This window comes from Fonsecaea nubica (assembly GCF_001646965.1).
Source record: "Fonsecaea nubica strain CBS 269.64 chromosome Unknown Scaff20, whole genome shotgun sequence".
NCBI classification, from domain to species: Eukaryota; Fungi; Ascomycota; class Eurotiomycetes; order Chaetothyriales; family Herpotrichiellaceae; genus Fonsecaea; species Fonsecaea nubica.
In genome coordinates this window covers 26469-44960 of record NW_019173693.1, presented here as the reverse complement: position 1 = coordinate 44960, position 18492 = coordinate 26469, and the positions used below count along the sequence as shown (strand labels likewise).

Sequence of the window (18492 nt, the reverse complement as noted above, 5' to 3'; positions counted from 1 at the left end):
ACGGTCTGCTTCAAGACAATCGGATTAGAATCAAGGCATAACAGATAAAACACACATTACGAACAAAATCCTGCTTCCAGACCAAACGATTCGCGCTGGCGAGTTTTACAATCAACGTCTACGACAGCTAAGCACCCAAGTACCAGATACCCAAGTACAATGCAAAATATTACGTTGCCTACTGGATACGTGTTAACTCGCACGTAGTAATACTCTATACCCAACCGTGAGGCACGGGAGACAGGAACACGGGACACGGGACACGGGACAAGTTCAATATGCCAGACCAATAAATGAATTTTTCTATCAGACACGAGGCCGAGGGAGGGAGGGAGAGAGGGTATCATCTATTTGACCCCTGGTCACTCATCCTCTGAATCGTAGTAATCGTCATCGGGGAGCAGGCTCCGGTATCGTCGACTGGCGAGGTCCTCTTCCAGCCCTCCTTCGCTCTCGGGATCAATGTAGCCTGTCGGTAAATGTCAGCCGAAATCCTCTTGTCCAAACGCATTGTGGGAGAGACTTACCGTCACCGCCGAAGAAACTCAACGCCACGGGTAAAAACACCAGCGCGTGGCTGCTCGCGAGAATCACAAGCGCCAGCCAAATGCGAAAGTAATACACCTCAAAGATCTTACTCCTGGTGAATGCCAGCACAACCACGCCCACAAACTTTGTGATGGTGATGCCGCTGAAGACGCTCCCGCCCACATTCACCAATGCTGTCCACGCCCGAATGTCCCTGGCTCGGAACTTGTGCCTTGCTCGCTCCATGATCGACTTGCTGGGGAACATGAACGCCCGGGCAATGTGTGCACAAAACTCGACACCAATGCCCACGGAAATAACCAAGTTCACAAGCGACACGGCATTGAGGGAGACACCAGCCACCGCCATGACACCGATGATATCCACCACGATCATGACGACCGTCCCCGCCACAATGATTCCCGTCAGTAGCGAGCCCAGCAACAATGAAGAAATGACAAAAATGATCGCAACAGCCACACAGAGAAGTGTCGCAGTCAGGCGAACAATGCTGCTATACTGATCGAAGAAAATATAGTGTTTGCTGTAAGGGAACACGTCGATATTGTGGCGTGCGGAAATATCATCTGATATCCGCCTGGCTGCGGCATAGGAATTGATAAAATCGGCTTGGCCTTGCAGAGGTGTGTGGAATGTTCGGAAATGACTTGCCGGGATGTCGACATGATCCTTGTCGATGACCACGGCGTTCGAGTAAGCGGCCTGTCCTCCGTTGGGACATTCCTCATCGGTTGGAGCGTGAACCCACTTCTTAGCATAATAGACAAACTCATCCCCTTCAGGCATGCCTGAGAGGGTGACATTCCAGTCATCTTCGCCGAAGCAGGTGTCGCCGTTTTCATCCTTGCAACAATCCGAAATTGGGTTGAGCCAGTAGAAAAAGTCATCGATCCAGCTGGCGGTGGCAGAGTTGATATAGCTGACATTCGGACGCTTCGACTCTTGCTCTAGAATATACGCCAGCGAATACTCGTCGCAAGTGGTGAATCTGCCGCAGAGTTCCTGCTGGTGCTCCCTCGCCGTCACGTTGAGATGTCGGGTGACAAAATATACCGGTGGTCCAGATCCAAAATAGTCATAAAGGTCGTTGAAATACTGGATCATGTAGGAATCCTCAGGGAGGGCGATGCGCTGATCGAGTCCAAGTTGCACTCTCGGTATGAGTGCAACCCCGGCGGCGAAGAGGGTTACAAAAAAGGTAACAACCAACGTCTTGACCTTTTTGTCCAACAGACCTGGTGCATAGACTTTGCGGATGAACCGTTGCAGCCAGCCTTCCTCGTCACTGCCAAAGAAATGGCCACCAGGCATGCCCGTTGAATTGGCTCCCCGAACTGTGACACAAGGAAAACAGTCTGACCGGAGACTCTCGACTCTTCTTTGATTAAGCGCTAAGACAGAAACAAACATGGTGACCTGCAACAGCGCATTGATGAATACAGCACCTGCGGCGTATGCCGCGAAGTTCTTGACTGCGGGCATTCCCACAAATGCCCCCATCGCGAAGGCAATCGTCTCGGTGGAAGCCGACAGGAGAATGCTGGGTCCCATTCTGCCCAGGGCTTTTGCAACACGCACATCAATCTCTTCGTCTGGGTGGCTGACATTGACACGTTCGAACTCGTGGACAATCAAGAAGATGTTGTCCACGCCAACAGCGAGAACCAAGAATGGAATGACTTCGGCAATGATAAGCGTGACTTTAACCCCTGCCGCAGAAAAGAGGCCGACCGATCCAGAGACTGACATCAGTACGATCAGGATGCCGGCAACACCCAGAGTGAATTTAGATTGAACAAACGCATTGGCGGGGTTACTAAGAAGCGACCTCAGGGACAGCGTTGTCGAGCCCAGAGAAAGGGAGGCGTAAATGAACATGACAACATAGCTGATGGCGACAATTTTGGCATCGGTGTTGGTCGACTTGTTGAGCTCCTCCTCGAGACTGATCTCGGTGTTGAAGGAGAGGCGCAGGCCGCGTGCTTTGGCTGATTCTTGGTAAATGAGCAAGTCATGCTTGAGAGCTCGCTCCCATTCCTCAGCCCTAGCCTCCGCCTCGGTACCGGGCTGATCATTATTGACCACCCATGTCGTGATCAGTGCCTTTGCTTCGGCGACATCGTCAATACTTGCGTAACCACCAAGAACTCGTCCCGGCTGGAGAGGGTCCATGAATTCGGGGAGGCACATCTGGTCACCGGGATGGGCTGCACAATGCTCGATTTGTGCTTTCCAGTCATCCATCAAGCCAGCGCCGAACCATCCGCTCACAGATTGGACCACACAGGCAGAACCCGTGGGCTTGAAACACACGTCGTCCAGTTGGATCCCCTGCTCAGGGGACATCATGCGTGAAATGCGCTGTTCAACGTCGAACCACCAGTCGAGCGTGTCGTAGCTCAAGACGGTGCTGTCTGGGGACGAATCATTGACGAGAAAAGCTTGCTCTGTCCTGTAGAATGGGCCGAAGTTCTCGTCGAAGAAGGCTTTCTCTTGCGCTGCATCCGAGCTCGGGCTGACCCACAAACGGACTGGATCCCTCTCGACCTCGAATCTGAGCCATCCAAGACTGAGCAGTCCAATCACGACAATGTTTGTCCCAATGGTCAAGGCTGGGTAGCGGGCGCAGAATCCGCCCAGTGCATGGAACGCCTGGTCCAAGATCTGATTGAGGTAATAGTTTCTCTGTGGCCGGTCAAGAATGCCCGCATTGTTGACCAGCTCGCCCTCGTCCTCGTCGTCGCTCGGAGCGGAATCCTGCAGCAGCTGAAGCCTCTCGCTCTTCCACTTCTTATGTCGTTGATACGCCACATGTCCGGAAATAGCCACAACAAGGAGTAGCAGGCCGATCGAGTAGATGATGATGACGGCGAAAGAGAGACACGGAAGCTTTCCGACATGACAGTAATTAACTGAACTGACCGGCTCTAGAGTTGGGCAAACCTCTGGGCAGTCGACGCAGCTGCAGCGAAACTTGGGATCGGTGTCGTTGCAGGCATAGACACGAGGGTCAGAGGCCTCCATACCCTGGTTGTTTCCAGCCCGGGGCTCCTCGGGGAAGTTGATCTGGAACGGGCTGCCCAGTAACTTCTTGTCACCCAGGAACTTGAGAAACTCGGTATAGTTGGTTGCGCCACCTCCGATGAAACTCATAGCCTTGCCACCACTCGCGCCATTCTTGACCTCCTTACAGCTGTCATAGAAGCCACTCTGGTAGTCTTTTGACCATATATTATCCAGCTCGGTGACCACATCCTTGCCATTAGAAGCTTTGCCGATATCGGTGACGTTGACGAACAACGATTGATCAGGAGAGCAGGTAAAGGTGCAGAATATGTTGAAGAAATTCTCCTTGCACGCAGGACACGACGCGATGATTCGTTCAGCCAGTTTCAGGTTCTTTTGCAGGGCATCCACTTGCTCCTCGTTGCAACAGACGTCGGTGTCTTGCCATTTCGCCCCGCATAGATTGACCAGCTTTTCGCGCACCACGTCCGAGGGCGACTCGGCCTTTCCATTGTCCGGACAGGGTAGATCAGAGCCGAAGAAGCCCTGTTTTCCACAGTGGCCACGGATGGCGCATCGACCGGCTTCGTGAAGGGGCGTCGGAGCAGAGCAGAGTGCAAGCGGGATAGAGGCGGAGGCAGCAAGCGCTGCTAGGGCGGGAGAAAAGAGGCGCATCGGGTTTGCTTGCTCTAGGAGGATTGAGGGAGAGAATCGAGGACTCGAAGGGTGTTTGTCGATTGAAATTGTGGCTGGGAGTCGCCGGCTATGTCATCCTGTAGAGGGGGTCGAGCGTGGAAGCTTGGACAAAGGTACGAGGACGACTCAGATGGACCTCAGATGTGATTTAGGCCAAAGCAGACAGAAGGATCACCGAAAGACCGGAGAGGATGTAGAGCACCAGTGCAGGTACCTAGTAAATCTGTAGAGAAGATACAAGTCGTTTTGTTTTGCAAGAGGCCAAAGCAGGTAAAGGGCATCCGCATCCTGACACACAGACTGAATGACTGACACCCACTCACTTTTCTCGCAGGCTGCGATGACGAGCCAATTCCGCTCCTCCCACGTCACCACTTTTTGGTCTCTCACAATCCACCACGGACCCGACTCGCCGAGTGCAAGTATAAGCACTACGAGGTACGAGAATATCTGCAACAAGTAATTACCTCGGATTCCTTACACCCTCGGTGTGTCCTTTCTAGCCAGCGAATTGCATTGCCTTACTTCCCACCCTGTGCTACTCACCCTGCGCACCTTGTTAACCATGAGCCACCCAGAGGCCGGCATTGACTCCCGACGCCTAGAACCCGTTGAGCCATCAGGGACGATCCTCTAAAGCTTGCCAGGCATAGCCTCAGGTACCAGGAACAGTGCTTTGTACGAGTAGCTGCAGGACATTTGGGATGTGGCCCACACGGCCATACACAATAGAAAGAATAGAGCGCAACAAACACAATGGATTGGCACTGGGTATCTGTGCAAACACCAGCTCCTCTTCGAACTCACTCCTCTCGCACACTCCGCAACTCCTCAATTTCCTGTTCTCTTTTTGGGTTTCTAGCAAGGCTAAAATACATATGTTAGAAGGGAAAAGAAGCGCTCAAAATCCCCGGAAGCCCCCCTATCCTTCCCAGGTATCAAGTGCCAACCGGAGCCTCAGCCCTCAAAGAATTGATCGGTTCAAACTCCAGCTCAAGCAGTTCCCTCAACATCACATCCTTTGGCGCCTAGCCCATAATGCACATTTGTTCTTTCCCTGTCGCTGGAAAAAGGGCTCCATGGTGCAGAATCTCTTTCACATGCCGGAAAGAAAAATGTCACCGGCTGCTCTGCGAAGTCACAATTCCTTTTCAGCTCTCACCTGCAGTAGCGGCTGGCTTGACGTCGCTGGGCTTCGAATCTGCGGGCTTGCCGTCGGACGCTCCATCTGTAGTCTTCTGGTAAGTGCCTCGTCCACCACCTCGACCGCCACGGCCACCTCGATCATCTCCCCTGCCGCGCCCACGTCCGCGGAATCCACCTCGCCCTCGGCCGCCTTCGCTGTCACTTGCCCCTCCGCTCTGATATCCTCCACGCGTGGGAGTATTGGCCGACCCAGCCGCGCCCCGATTACTGGGTTGCCATGTCCCAACACCGCCCTGGCTGTGATTGTCGCGTTGATGAAGACCTGGCACTCGATCCGTGCGCTCTTCAAACCACGTAAACTTTGGTACCTTGCCGGAAGAGTTCTTGTGGTTTTGCGCCTCGCCTTGCACTCTGGTCAAAGCGGCCTCGGCAATCTCGTGAGTCTCGAACTGCACCTTCCAGTTGGGGAATTTGCCCATTCGGCTAATGGCTCTGATCTTTTCGCGGTCCTCATCACCAAAACAGTCTCGGATATGTTGTTCACTGTCGGCCTGAGACACATAAAGGGCAGTTGGTGGTCTGCGCTCGGAAGGAGGTGTTGCAGCTTTGGCTTTGGCGGCCTCGCCTTCACCGGTCTTCTCTCCACTCGTACCGTTGGTGGCTGCGATTGTAGTTGTTGGAACCCCAGAGGATGAGGGTTGGGGGGTCAATGGCTTGGCCTGGGACACAGGCGGTGCCGGAGACCCTACTACAGGGGGAGTTCCTGTTTTGGCGGTAGGAGTTGGTGTGGGTTGGGGGGTTTGACCGGGTCTGGTCTGTTGCTGATGAGGTGGCGCTTGTTGCTGTAGAGGCTTTTGTTGTTGTGGGAAAGGCTGTGTCGGCGCAGAGAAGGCAGGAGTGCGGTTCTGATTCGGACCGGTCGAGGCAGGGACAGGAGGCATGGAACCCGAGGCCACAGACGCTGGACCTGTCGGCGGTTGTTGAGGAGCCGTTGGAGGCCCTGTGGGTTTTCCTCGATGAGCAAAGTTGAAGCCTTGCGCCCGCATCTCTGTCCCAATACGACCTCCTTCGATTTCCAAGACGAGATACCCGAATGCGGCGTCCGCGAGATTGAAGTTCCACATGTTCTTGAAGGCACTTTCGTCCACCTGGCCTGCCCCAGGTCCGCCTCCCACAGGTCCGCCAAAAGGATTGCCCCCATTCGCAGTGCTGGGCATCTTCTCTACAATTTCCAAGGCACTGTGGAGAAGCGCTTTGTGATTGGTATTGTTCTCGATCGCCTGCTCCACGTCCATCTTGACCGTTTCCCACACGTCCTGGAAGGATGCTTTGGACGCTGCCAACTTTCCGCGATAATGATCCAGAGATGGGTTAACGGAGAATTCGTTGTACGAGCTGCCATATCGGAAATGTAGACCCGCCGAAATGGAAAAATCGGCCTTGAGAGTGACAGAGAGTTGGTTCAGAATGCCGTCTCTGGCAGGGGACGCGTGTGTCAGAAAGATGCGCGTTTCTGAGGGATCGTACACGCGATTTGCGGTGTCGATTAGAGCGCCAATTTGAAGCAGCGTCGTCCACATGGTCCCTTGTCCGCCTGCAATGTAGGTCTTGCCTTCTCCATTGTCAAATAGCTTGTGAATAACGACCGCGCCACCGAGTCCGAGGAGTCTCAATTTTACACCGCCAATATCAAGTAATCTTGAATTAACTTCGTCGATAATGTGCAGGTTGTCCACCTTATACTCGCCTGACCGAAAACGTTCCAGCACTCTCACATCTTCACAAGCTCCCCATACCGTATAGACTGGTACGTCCAGGGTGATTTGCTTGTTGAGTAGAAGTGGTAATTCTGAAAGGGGTAGTTGGTCGGGTGTGAACATTTGCTTGATCGGCCGCTGAGGTTGAGGCTGGGCGATTTGGCGCTTCACATTTTCGCTAAGGAGGGGAGAATATTGCGCGACATGTTTCAGTGTCCTAAATTGTGGTGTAAGCCATCGTGTACCAAATCCCAGGACTTGGAGTATATCCTACTTTTCGGCTATTCTCTCCAGCGAGGTGTTGTCATAGAACCCGAAGTCACCGGTGTGTAAAATGTAATCGGCCTTCGCGGTCTTTGCCAGTTCATTCAGAGATCTGAGGTTTCCTAGAGTTCCTGGAGTCAGGCCTGTTTTAAGGCTGTATGAAACACCGCAAACTGACCTCTGACATCTGCAATACAAAGAACTCGAATGGGCCCGGACTGAATGATGCGGCCGTTGTTTGGCAACAGCGCCTGAGCCCCAGGAGTCGGCCCTGTGGTCGTACCGTTCGGCAGGTATCCTGGATTCGGGAACTGAGGACGTGGCTGTTGACGGAGGTGAATCAGTGGAAGGGCTATGGGGGTCATGGTTCGGGGCGCCATGGTCGCGCAAGAAGAGAGGGAAAGAAGGACGTGAAGTTCTTCTTTTGATCGGAGAAATGAGGAGGACTTACTGAAGCCATGAGTGAATGGCGAGCTAGAGGCTGCGCGACACAGTTGTGATTTCCACGTAAGGCCGCAGGCGAGTGAAGCGTGCGGCGAGTTGAGAGGTTTGGGGAACGGGGGTCAGAATTAGTATTAGAAATTTGTCTCTAAGAGGTTTGACGAGATCAGGCGCGTTCAACTCAGAGACGCTGAGGGAGAAGATGACAAGAACAATGGTCGAAAGGCGATGGAGAAGATACAAAGACTCGACTGTTCAGACACTTCAGGTCGTCGGGACAAATTCATGGACGAAACCCCAGGAAAGCAAAATACAAGCGGCAAGAGCTGCTCTTGCCTGTCTTGGCCTAGCCTCTTGGCGCTCTGACCCCTTTACTTTGTGTATCAGATTCAACGCTACCAGACTACGAAGCATTTCAGGAAGCCAAGGACACCAGCCTTTGTATCAGAGCTAGGTGACATTTTGTTGTTGTTTCTGCTGCTACATCTTCCGCGTGGCTGGTGCGGAAGGCCTTGTGAATGAAGGGTCCCCGCCAACATCACAATAAGTTGACGGGCAGACGTTGTTACATGTAAATGCGTCAAACCTTTGCCTCAACAACCTCAACTCCAGATCGCATCATCTCCTAGATAGCTTCAAACAACACATGCAAGCCAGGTATACCCCAGAGTCGTCCATTTTTTGATGATAAAATATACCCTCCTCATGCAGCCCGTCCGTAATAAAGGCCGACCATCATCCCTGAGCACATCTCGAACGTCTCCGTCAAGGGTCTTGACTTTGTGTCTAGACAGCGCCCAAGATCTCGTCGACATCCTTCTTGTAGACAACGGCGCCACCTTCGGAGCACTTGGCCTTTGATCGAAGCTCACTACACAGGTTATCAATATCAATTTCGCCATTTCGGAATTTCTCCATTGACTGCAGTCGATCCCTGTGATTGAAGTCAGCACCTGTGGCTTAATTCTAGGTGGGAGGGTCACAAACCAAATCTTGTTGCAGGTCATAGGTTTCTCATTATCGGGAACAACTTCCTCGTTGCCATTCTTGGCTTCTTCAACTTGTTTTAGGAGGTCCAACTTTGACGCGGGGTCTGGCGCCACGTCGTTATAGTTATGAAGAGGGCTGCCTAGATCCGGGAGCGGATAGGCATCATTGAAGAATGCCCCAAAGTCTTGCGACAGGATATTGTCCTGCGTCTCGCGATAATCGCCGAATAATATAGGGTCAAAGGTATTGTTGTTCTGTTGAGCGAGCCAGTTGATACCGTTGACATCGAAGCCAGGGTCATTAACATAGCCTAACGGATCCTCGTTAGACATTTTCAAAATTGGCGGTATCGGATCCTCCGCACAGCCACAGGCCAGCTGGAGTTGATCGCGGAGATAGTCCTTACCACCAAAAGGAACTTGATGTTCTTCGCTGATAGGGTTGAGATTGTACTCAGTAAGCTTGTTTGCAGGAGAGTTCAAGCTTGGTTCCGGAGAAGTGCCAATTGATGATATAGCATTCTGCGACTCGGTACATGAACTGGGGGAGTCGGAGTTGGAAGTACTGGAGTTTGAATACTGCCCGGGCAAGTTACTCAAGACTCCATTGTCAAGACTGCCGCGATTGCTCTGACTCGCGCCGTTGAAGGCAGAGACAGCGGATTTGGGGAAGTAACCTCCCAGACTAGCGTGGCGACTGGCTTCCAGGATGGATGGACTAAACAATCCAGACAAGCTGTCAACACTTCCATTCTGCTCATGTTGTTGGCTCTGAGGCTGGGGAGAGGCGGTAAAGGTGTTGCCGATGGGCGACTGGCTCATGGACCCGTATCTTGTCGCTTGGTTCTGCGAAGCTGACGTGGAACGACGACTGGCAGGATTTTGAGCGCCAGGCGTGGTACTTGGGGTTGGAACCGACGGAGACCTGCCATTGCTGGAAGCTTGTTGCCTCTGCGAGTTGGAACTGCCAAACAACCTTGTCGCAGGCATCGGAGGAAGGTCACCGAATTTGGGAAATTCAAATTGGAAGTCGTTGCCACTGGTGCTGCGATTTTGGCTAGTTGTAACCGGTTGTGATCTATTCAGACCATTACTGCTGATCCAAGAGAGTCGCTTGCGGTATTCTTTCAACTCGACTTGCAAGCGCTCCACCTGGGCGCGAAGAAGGCCGTTTTCATGGTTGGCCGACTCCGAGGCTTTTTCTAGATCCTCCACTTTAGTTTCTAGGTCCTTGAGATGCTTTTCTTTGCGCTCCCTGAAGGCTCGTTGCGCGGCGCGGTTCTGGGCCTTGCGTTTTGAGGTAGGCTCCGAAGTCAATGGCTTCCTTCCGGGCTTTTTGGCAGTCTTGTCTTCGCCTTCTCTTCTCTTACCGCCGCCTTCATCGTCGTCCTCTTTTCCGTCGACACTCTTGCGCTTATCGTGGAGGTCGGTGGACGCCGGCTCTCCGGGTATCTCGCCGATCATGCGACTATTCTCGTCAAAGTCAAATGATTCATCGCCAAAGTCGGCGTCAGGATCGAAGTCCAGGAATGGGCTGTCATCACTGAACTCGAGGTTTCCGGAGCCTGGAGCACTGGACATGTTTGGAGTGAAGTTGAAATTCTGTGGAGTGTTCTTTTGAGTATTCGACGTCGATTGATTTGGTGAAGTATCGGTTTTCAGGGCCGCCAGGAGAATCTCTTGTTGTTCCGAAGACAGGTAAAGACCTTCTATAGACTGTCGCGACATGAATTTGGTGGAAATCGATGATTGCTTGGGAGCACGATTTGTCCCGGTCCGCGAACACCAGATCAAGGTCGTGGGACAAGAAGGGCAGAAAGTTCAATTGCAGAATGCACGAGACAGTGCCCCCCTCTACTGCGTCGATAGGCAGTATCAAGAGGCGGCTTTGAGGTCGCAGGTTGGATACGAAAGGTGTGGAGGAAGGAGTAGAATGAACGAAGGGATGAAAGTAGAGTGGGATGAAGGGAGGGTCAAGTTTGGGGGGCACGAATAATAGGCGGGGCGATCACCGCACAAGGGCGAGCGGCTCCCAAAGAAAAGTATGGGCGATTCTAACTCGTCAGAAAACCCTCAATGATGGCAGCGGCGGATATTGGTATGAGAAGGCTCTGAGGACCTGGAAACGGACAAATGAGATGGAAGGGATGTGGAAAAGAAAGGGAATTGAGAGTTGCGATGAGATCAATCGGAGTGGAGGGTGGTAGAAGAGAGGAGTTTGTGTGGATGGTACGAGTTAAGGGCGCAGACCCTGAAGTGTCAGTTCGATAATGAGCAAAGAACCTCGCCAAGGGTAAGGACACCGCCTATGGGGGTACCGCCTTCAATGCCCCGTTAGTGATGCTCTTTACCCGGAAGCCCCCAAACCGCTAAATGATTCCTGCTAACTCCCTCTGGACGGAGTAGACTGCCTAACTAGAGCCCTGTCCTGTTCAGGGGGAGGGGTCCTGCATGCCTGGACCTTGCCTAGGGATCACCTAGGGACTGCCTACAAAGTACAGGTATATCAAGTGCCGCCATTGACTTGCGGTTTCCGGGTACATATTCCCGTCTTGGATTATTGCCTCTTTGCCTCTTCACAATAGCCTTGTGGTCCATGCCATCTTCTTTCCAATCTCTTGGTCGTGGATGGAGGAAAACCACTCGTTCAGCGAGCCAAGGTAAGATGTGGCGAATACTGGTCGGGAGATGCCAGCAGGAGTAGGCAAAGCAGACTGCGTGTGAGTGGCCCTCCAAGTTGATTTCTAAGCGGCAGTGAGTCGCGACCGATCCATGCCCATCCACGACGGTCCATCTCAATACCGATTCAACCCTGTCGGCGAATCAGCGGTGCTGGCTGTCTACGGCCACTCTACCATAAACAGCCTCCCAGCCCGTCATCCTGCCTTTCCACCAATTGTCGCCAGGGTTCCGAGCGCAAATTTACTTTTGTCCTGATACGAGCTCAATGGGTCCGGCGTGGTACCTTTTGGCTGTACGCAGCAGAGTCACACTTTGCTGTGCCTGTTTTTAAGTTCTCACTCCTGTCACCAGCTGTCCCTCTTCAAACCGACGTCATCTATCCCTGTCTATCCGTAATGTCCGCATGGTGTTACTTGAGGCTGTGGTAGGGCAGACAAGCTCTCGCGTGGGGTGACTTGTCGACTTGACGTTTTTCGGGTTCTCGACAAGTTTGACGATCACAACGTAGAAGAGCCGCGGCAGTGACTAAAAAAAGGGCAAAATTCTTGAGGGTCGGAAGGTGATGGAGCCACAGCTAAGAAAGAGGTTCGAGAAGCACCACCGAATGTTAGGTATCGGTAGGTTCAGTATTTCCGGCTGCGGAGGCGAAAAGCCTTGGCGAGCCGCAGGCCAACTGCCCTCATCTCTTGCACGTAATCCAAAGTGTAGGCAAGGCTTCGTAGGGAAACCATTTGCAACCATTCTCTCATATTGATTGTCTTTCTTTGGTGTACTTGTAAATCGGATCCACACAGATCTCGCATCTCTCTCTTGCCATCGTTCGAACTCGGTCGTCCACAAATCTGCAGTCATGAGCGCTGCCGAAGTCGCGGTCCTTGAGGGCGAAGTAAAGGAATATAAACTGCAACTGGAGACAGTCCAGCTGAGTCTGCAAAGTGACCCGGACAACAGCGAGTTGCAGAGTCTCAAACAAGAACTTGAAGAAGTCATATCCCTCACCGAATCAGCCATTGCAGAGCTAAAGCCTCCATCAGCACCCGCTCCGCCTGCGCAAACTGCCACCCCGCCAGGGAAGGAAAAATGGTCCAAAGAGAATCATCCTGCGTACCAGGCCGGTTATCGGAAGCCTGAGGTCGAGACGGAAGAAACGAGCAACCCCACAGCCTTTTCGGTCAACGACACGGTCTCGGCTAGATGGAAGTCCGGGGATGGAGGATTCTATCCAGCGCGCATCACCTCCATCACAGGTTCCTCTAGTGACCCGGTCTACATCGTAACATTCAAGAACTACGGCAATACAGAAACACTCAAAGCCAAGGACATCAAGCCGCTGACCAATGAAGCCAGGAAGCGCAAGGCTGATGGAATGTCAGGATCATCCACACCAGTGCCTCCGCCCTCGAATCCGAATGTCATCTCGGCCGCAGCCAGCGTCGACCCTGCTCTAGCGCAGCAAGCCCGCCGTGAACCAAGCAAAGTCAGCGACGGGCCCATTCGACCAGCGAAGATACCTCGCAAAGTCAAGGCCAACAAGGAACTCGAGGCGGGCAAATCGAAATGGCAAGATTTTGCGGCCAAGAGCAAGGCTGGAAAAACAACCAAGAAGGAAAGCATGTTCCGCACGGGCGAAAGTGTTAACGCTAGGGGTAGGTCTTGTTTTGTTGCATTAAAGAACGAGAATCCTACTGACTGTTGGCTAGTTGGCTTCACCGGCAGCGGTCACGAGATGCGCAAAGATCCTGCAAGAACGCGACACATCTACCAGCAGGGTGGTCAAGAAGACTGAAGACGATGCTGGGAGGCATTTTGAACCTGTGTTTCCCATCAGTACCTATCTTGCTTGTTTGCTTTGAGCGTTCATGGATTTTTATGAGGCAAACGCTGACGGGACGGCCAATTGCAGATTCAGCCACGACATGCATCGGCGATGTACAGAACGGAGCCGGGCGTAGATCTATAATGAGACAAGTATCTTCCTATCTACATCATGACAGTCTCTGACGTTTCGATTTATCCAGAGTGGTGGGTGAGAGAACGGCTGCAATGTCTGAAGCCACAGCCAACCCAGCCCAAGCGGGGATGGCCTGATCCAGTCAGTTGGTCTCTGGGATCTTGTCAGAGACTGTCCATCTTGCGTAGGTGATTTTGATTGACTACGCGAGCATTCGTGAACCTCACAAATGTCTCGCTGATCTGCTCTCGAGGCATTGTATTGCAGTCAGCCATCATGCGCTGCTGTTCTTACAAACGCCATTGGGAAGCGCCCTTCTCGATGCCGGTTCGGGTTCCAGATCCGACTGTGCTCGCCATATCATTGTGTCCGGTCCGCCTGAATCTGGCACACGCGTTTGTGTATCCGCGTTTTTGTATCAGCCATGCTGTTGTCCTGCGGATTAATCTCGTTTTCTGCGCTTAGAGCCTCGACGGACTGCGTGTGCGCGTACTATTTGTGATCCCCCACCTCCCGAGGTACATGGACTCAGGCAAGCACACGCAAGCAGGTACTTTGTATTCGGGGGAGGACTGCACCTCCTGTCAACTCGACTATCCGAGATGTATCGGTAGATGTTTCTGGGGGATGTTATGCAACCCCGTAGACGGAACCCAATGAAACGAAAACAGCGTCTCCATCGTTTCCCTCCTTTTTCTTTTTTATTTTTTTGTAGGTCGTGGGATCACAATCCGCCCTGAATCCTAAAGCTGCTGACCACCAACACCAGCATATTGATGATCCCCCACAACAGCGGCGTCCAGGTACTCATCCCAAAGTACCCGGCGTTGTAGACGGCGCCGAGGACCAAGCCGACCAAGCTGCCGGCGAGGAGGGCCTCGCTGGCCCCGATGACGATGTAGACGACGGGGACGAGCCAGACCCAGCCCAACGTCTCCGCGATGGGGTTCCGGTTGCCGCCGCCGCCGAGCAGGATGCGGTTCTTGGGGCTCAGGGCCCGTCCGGCCGGTGAGGCGAGGTACTTGCGCCGCTGGTCCGCCGAGGCGAGCTGCATGAGCACGGCCCAGGCGGCGACGCACCCGTGCGCGGCCACCACGGTGAGCAGCGTCCAGTACAGCGTGTACCGGTAGATGTCGGACAGGAAGTACAGGTACTGCGGCTCGCCCGGGTTGGCGTGGACGGGCCAGTACAGGGCTGGGAAGTCGGGGGTCACGTAGGAGAGGGGCACGCCGCTGCCGTAGGTGGTCATTTTTCTCGTCTTCGGGGAGATGCTGGAGGAGAAGTAGTGGTAGTTAAGGAATTGGCGGTGGTGGTTGAGGAGCACGGAGAAGTGATCACAAGGATCTCTCAATACTACCCCCTACGGCGTGAGGAACTCGTCGTGACGGACCGCATGTTTCAAGATGAAGCTGAAGTTGGCATTGGTATTGACACGAAAACGAACCTGCGACAAGTGACGCTTGATGAGAGGGAAACACATTCTACATACATGATTTGGCCTGGTGGTTTCGATCTCCAAGGCGGAATATCCCCTCCGAAGTTTATCCGAGGGCCTCAGAGCATGATTGGTCCACTCTAGTACTTGCCCTTCCCACGCTTCCCCGGGTTTTTGGTCTTACATACTCCACAATCTCAGCGTCACAGACAACAAACACCATACCGAAACAACAGGAGGGGAGAAAGAAATCGAGAATCGAGAGCAAGAGTATTTGATAAGATTAAAGACGGGTGATATACACTCCCAGGAAGCAGATGTACAATCCCGGCTGCTGCTGCTGCTCGAGGTAAGAAAGACCATGCCGTGTTTCCCAATGATTGACAAGTTAGCACTACTTTCAGTCTGGAGGTGAACAATAGCACGGACATGGTCCGCACGATGTGTCAAACAACCGGTGAATTATTTCCCCCATATATACATGCCACGACGTCAATTACCAACCAAGCTGGCCTACCTATACATCTGTAGGGGTCGACCCGATGAAAGGCGAATATTCTGCTGTCAAGGATCGACTCCAATTACTCTTCCAAGTGACATTGTCTAGTTGCCTTACACCAGCCCTCTTCTGAGCGTGCTGGTGCTGGCGTGTCGCAATAGCTGGTCGATCGACAGGAAATTCGGATCTGACCGACGGCTGGGATCGAGGTTGCGGAGGATGCATCTGGCATTCCTACCAGAGGGAGTCGTCCTCAACCGCATACACACGTCGCAGATTTGACCTCCAGGTATACGCCTTTTCGCATCTACGTCCTCGTCCAAAAGCGCCTTGATGGCCTTCACATTCATGTGGCGAGCTGCAAGGTGCAGCGGAGGCAGCGATCCGTCAGCTTCACCCGACACGAGCTCCTTATCGGCTCCTAATCTTATCAACTGGGAGATCCATTCTGGCCGGTTGCTGATGATGGCCTGGTGCAAGACAGTATTGCCTGCATGGTCCGTCAAGTTAATGGCTTGAGGGTTTTTTGCCACCTTGCACAGCGCCTCGAGGACTTGTTTTTGGCCATTTCTGACCGCTTCGTGCAGCGCCGGTTTGAATGTGCTGTCAAAGGGCGGCTGCGGTTTCCATGAGACGAGATTGGAGTGACTTTTGATTATTTCTTGAACGAATACCAGCTTTCCATCCTGGCTTGCCTTGGACAACACGGGAAAACCAGCCCACAGCGATGCCTGATTTTTATTGTCGTGCAGAAATGCGCACAACAGCTCCCGGGATGAAGCTTTTTTCAACGGGTCCATGTCCATAACATATTGGAGCGGATATTTGCCGTCGTGATCGTTTACGTCCCTCTTACATCCACGACCGAGCAAAACTCTGACCAAAGCTGGATCTTCGCCTATGACAGCATGGTGCAGCGGCGTTTGTCCCTTTCTGTTGTCAAGGCAGTCGATATTGGAGTCCCCCGCCAGCAACGCTTCAACACTGGCAACGTCCTTTACCGAAACGGCGCAATGAAGGGCAGTTTGCCCTTCAATATCAAAGTATTCAGTCTTGGCGCCTACGTCGACCAGCTTCTGTATCATCTCCGCATCCCCAGCGAGGGCGGAATTATGGAGTGGTGTGCGACCCTTTCTGTCGGTGGCGTTAATGTCGGCTTTGTGGTTCAGCAAGAGTTCAACCACTTCACATTGTTTCTTTCTCACTTCCAAATCACGGGGTTTCTCCTTCACCGCCAATGACAGAGGAGCATCTCCCTCCTCGTTCCTTGCGTTGATCAGAGCCGGAGCTGTGTCAACGAGGTAACTTGCGACTTTGATGGACCCATTCCGGGCGGCGCAGTGTAGCGGCGTATCATGAGGGTACTCTTTGTTGGTCCCCGCAATCTCTGCGGGCTTTTTATCAACAAGAAAGTCGACAATACCCACTTTATCCCTTGAGATGGCGATGTAAAACAGGGGATTCCCAGCTTGATCCACCACATCGCGATTGGCTCCTCGGTTGAGCAACAACTTGACCGTATTCAGGCGACCGTTATAGACCGCCAGCATCAGAGGAGTGAATCCTTTGACATAACTTCTACCTGCGCCCTGTCTCTGTGTTTCGATATCGGCATTATGCGGTGCATTCAGGAGGTGCTTAACCACCTCGTCCATCCCCCACTTCGCAGCGCTTAGAAGTGCTGTTTCCCCAAGGTCGTTTCGAGCATTGATTTCTGCACCGTTCTCAATGAGGAGCTCCACGATGTCTGATTTTCCCTTTTTGGCAGCATAGCACAGTGGACGATCCTTGGGGTACTTGCGGTCCTTGGGATCCTCGGGCTCCTTGGTAATCTCGGTGTTGGGGTCAGGCGATTCTTGATTGGGATCAAACCCCAGTTCAAGCAGAAGGCGGACCATCTCGAGGGAGTCCCTGTCGTCTTTGATGTCTATGGCCTTCAGCAGCCATAATGCCCGATTGCCTTTTAGAGCCTTGTCCTGTAGGATTCCAAGTCTCTTGAGCGCCTTGCAAACATTGCCACGTCCTTCTTCGCCTCCTCTGTGGCCGGTATGATCTCCATGTGACTGTCTCGAGGGATTCGGGTGGGAGCCAGTGTGGGTGGACTTTGGAGGAGGCTGTGCTGGTGTGCTCTTGGCAGGAGACCTTTTCCCCTCTGTTTGGTCTTTTTCAGGTGCTTGAGCTTTTGGTCGTGTTAGTGTGCTCTGGGCTGGAGACCTTTTCCCCTCTGTTTGCTCTTTTTCAGGCACGTGAGCTTGCGTTTGTGCAGTGGATGATAATTCTTTCGTTGTGGCTTGCTTTATATTCTCGTTGACCATCTGCTTTAGTAGTGTAGCCCGTTTGTTCGTCGTATCGATACTTTCTAGGAATTCTAACGGGCGCGGACCGTCCTGGGCTCTTCTTATCGCTTAGTCCTGGATTCAACACCAGAGAGCATCTTTTTACAAAACAGCACTTACGGGCCTAAGATGCAAACAAGCTTATCCAAATTCTTGTGGTAGATTTCTATCAGGGTGTGGCATTCATCCCAAAGGTCAGGCGGGTCAGGAAATTTCCTGGTGGCGAGAAGATTTAAATTGTAGATGGTGCTGGCTAGGACCTGCGCACATCCCTCTAGGATAGCCCTGAAGCAGCGGTCTTCATGGCTTGCTTCTCGGAATGGGTGGTGTTGGCGATCTGGGCTGAGGAGGAGGCGTTGTAAGTCCCTCAGACTCTTCTCAATGCCCACGAGCGGAGGCCTTATTTGGGATGTGGAAAGGGGAGGGCCGGTGCGAGGTTTGGCGACACGGTCCATAAGACCCTTCGCCTTTTCGCAATCTTGGAAGAGAGGATCCATCCGTCTGACTTCTCGAAGGGCATTTGTTGGCGCCATAGTGGAATATGGGCCTGCAAGCTGGTGCTCGGAAGAGTCTCATCCAACAAACACACAGCAACTTCGCCGGGTGTTATATGCTGTCAAGCACGAACTTGCGCCCGAGTATACCTGGAGTCATCCGCATGCTACGGGGACAATCAGTGACGTGGCAATGCATGCATATGCATACAGATGGACCGAATAGGCTGCTCTAGAAGCAGGTTGA

At 52.8% G+C, this 18492-nt stretch overlaps 6 protein-coding genes across 6 annotated transcripts; 1 reads left to right on the top strand and 5 right to left on the bottom strand.

Annotated features, from left to right (window-relative positions):
• Positions 1 to 362: 362 nt before the first annotated feature.
• Positions 363 to 4230, bottom strand: AYO20_03970 (hypothetical protein; the record flags this gene model as incomplete). Its single annotated transcript, XM_022642269.1, has 2 exons — positions 363 to 469; positions 528 to 4230. 2 exons carry the CDS (start codon positions 4228 to 4230, stop codon positions 363 to 365), a joined length of 3810 nt encoding a protein of 1269 aa, XP_022501650.1.
• Positions 4231 to 5402: 1172 nt separating this feature from the next.
• On the bottom strand, positions 5403 to 7798 carry AYO20_03969 (hypothetical protein; the record flags this gene model as incomplete). Its single annotated transcript, XM_022642268.1, has 3 exons — positions 5403 to 7371; positions 7429 to 7540; positions 7597 to 7798. 3 exons carry the CDS (start codon positions 7796 to 7798, stop codon positions 5403 to 5405), a joined length of 2283 nt encoding a protein of 760 aa, XP_022501649.1.
• An 847-nt stretch (positions 7799 to 8645) lies between these two features.
• Positions 8646 to 10576, bottom strand: AYO20_03968 (hypothetical protein; the record flags this gene model as incomplete). The annotated part of the gene is made up of 2 exons (XM_022642267.1): positions 8646 to 8793; positions 8847 to 10576. 2 exons carry the CDS (start codon positions 10574 to 10576, stop codon positions 8646 to 8648), a joined length of 1878 nt encoding a protein of 625 aa, XP_022501648.1.
• A 1804-nt stretch (positions 10577 to 12380) lies between these two features.
• On the top strand, positions 12381 to 13316 carry AYO20_03967 (hypothetical protein; the record flags this gene model as incomplete). Its single annotated transcript, XM_022642266.1, has 2 exons — positions 12381 to 13176; positions 13231 to 13316. The coding sequence occupies 2 exons, from the start codon at positions 12381 to 12383 to the stop codon at positions 13314 to 13316; spliced, it is 882 nt and encodes a 293-aa protein (XP_022501647.1).
• Positions 13317 to 14205: 889 nt separating this feature from the next.
• On the bottom strand, positions 14206 to 14730 carry AYO20_03966 (hypothetical protein; the record flags this gene model as incomplete). The annotated part of the gene is made up of 1 exon (XM_022642265.1): positions 14206 to 14730. The coding sequence occupies one exon, from the start codon at positions 14728 to 14730 to the stop codon at positions 14206 to 14208; it is 525 nt and encodes a 174-aa protein (XP_022501646.1).
• A 798-nt stretch (positions 14731 to 15528) lies between these two features.
• On the bottom strand, positions 15529 to 18284 carry AYO20_03965 (hypothetical protein; the record flags this gene model as incomplete). Its single annotated transcript, XM_022642264.1, has 2 exons — positions 15529 to 17809; positions 17872 to 18284. The coding sequence occupies 2 exons, from the start codon at positions 18282 to 18284 to the stop codon at positions 15529 to 15531; spliced, it is 2694 nt and encodes an 897-aa protein (XP_022501645.1).
• Positions 18285 to 18492: the final 208 nt, after the last annotated feature.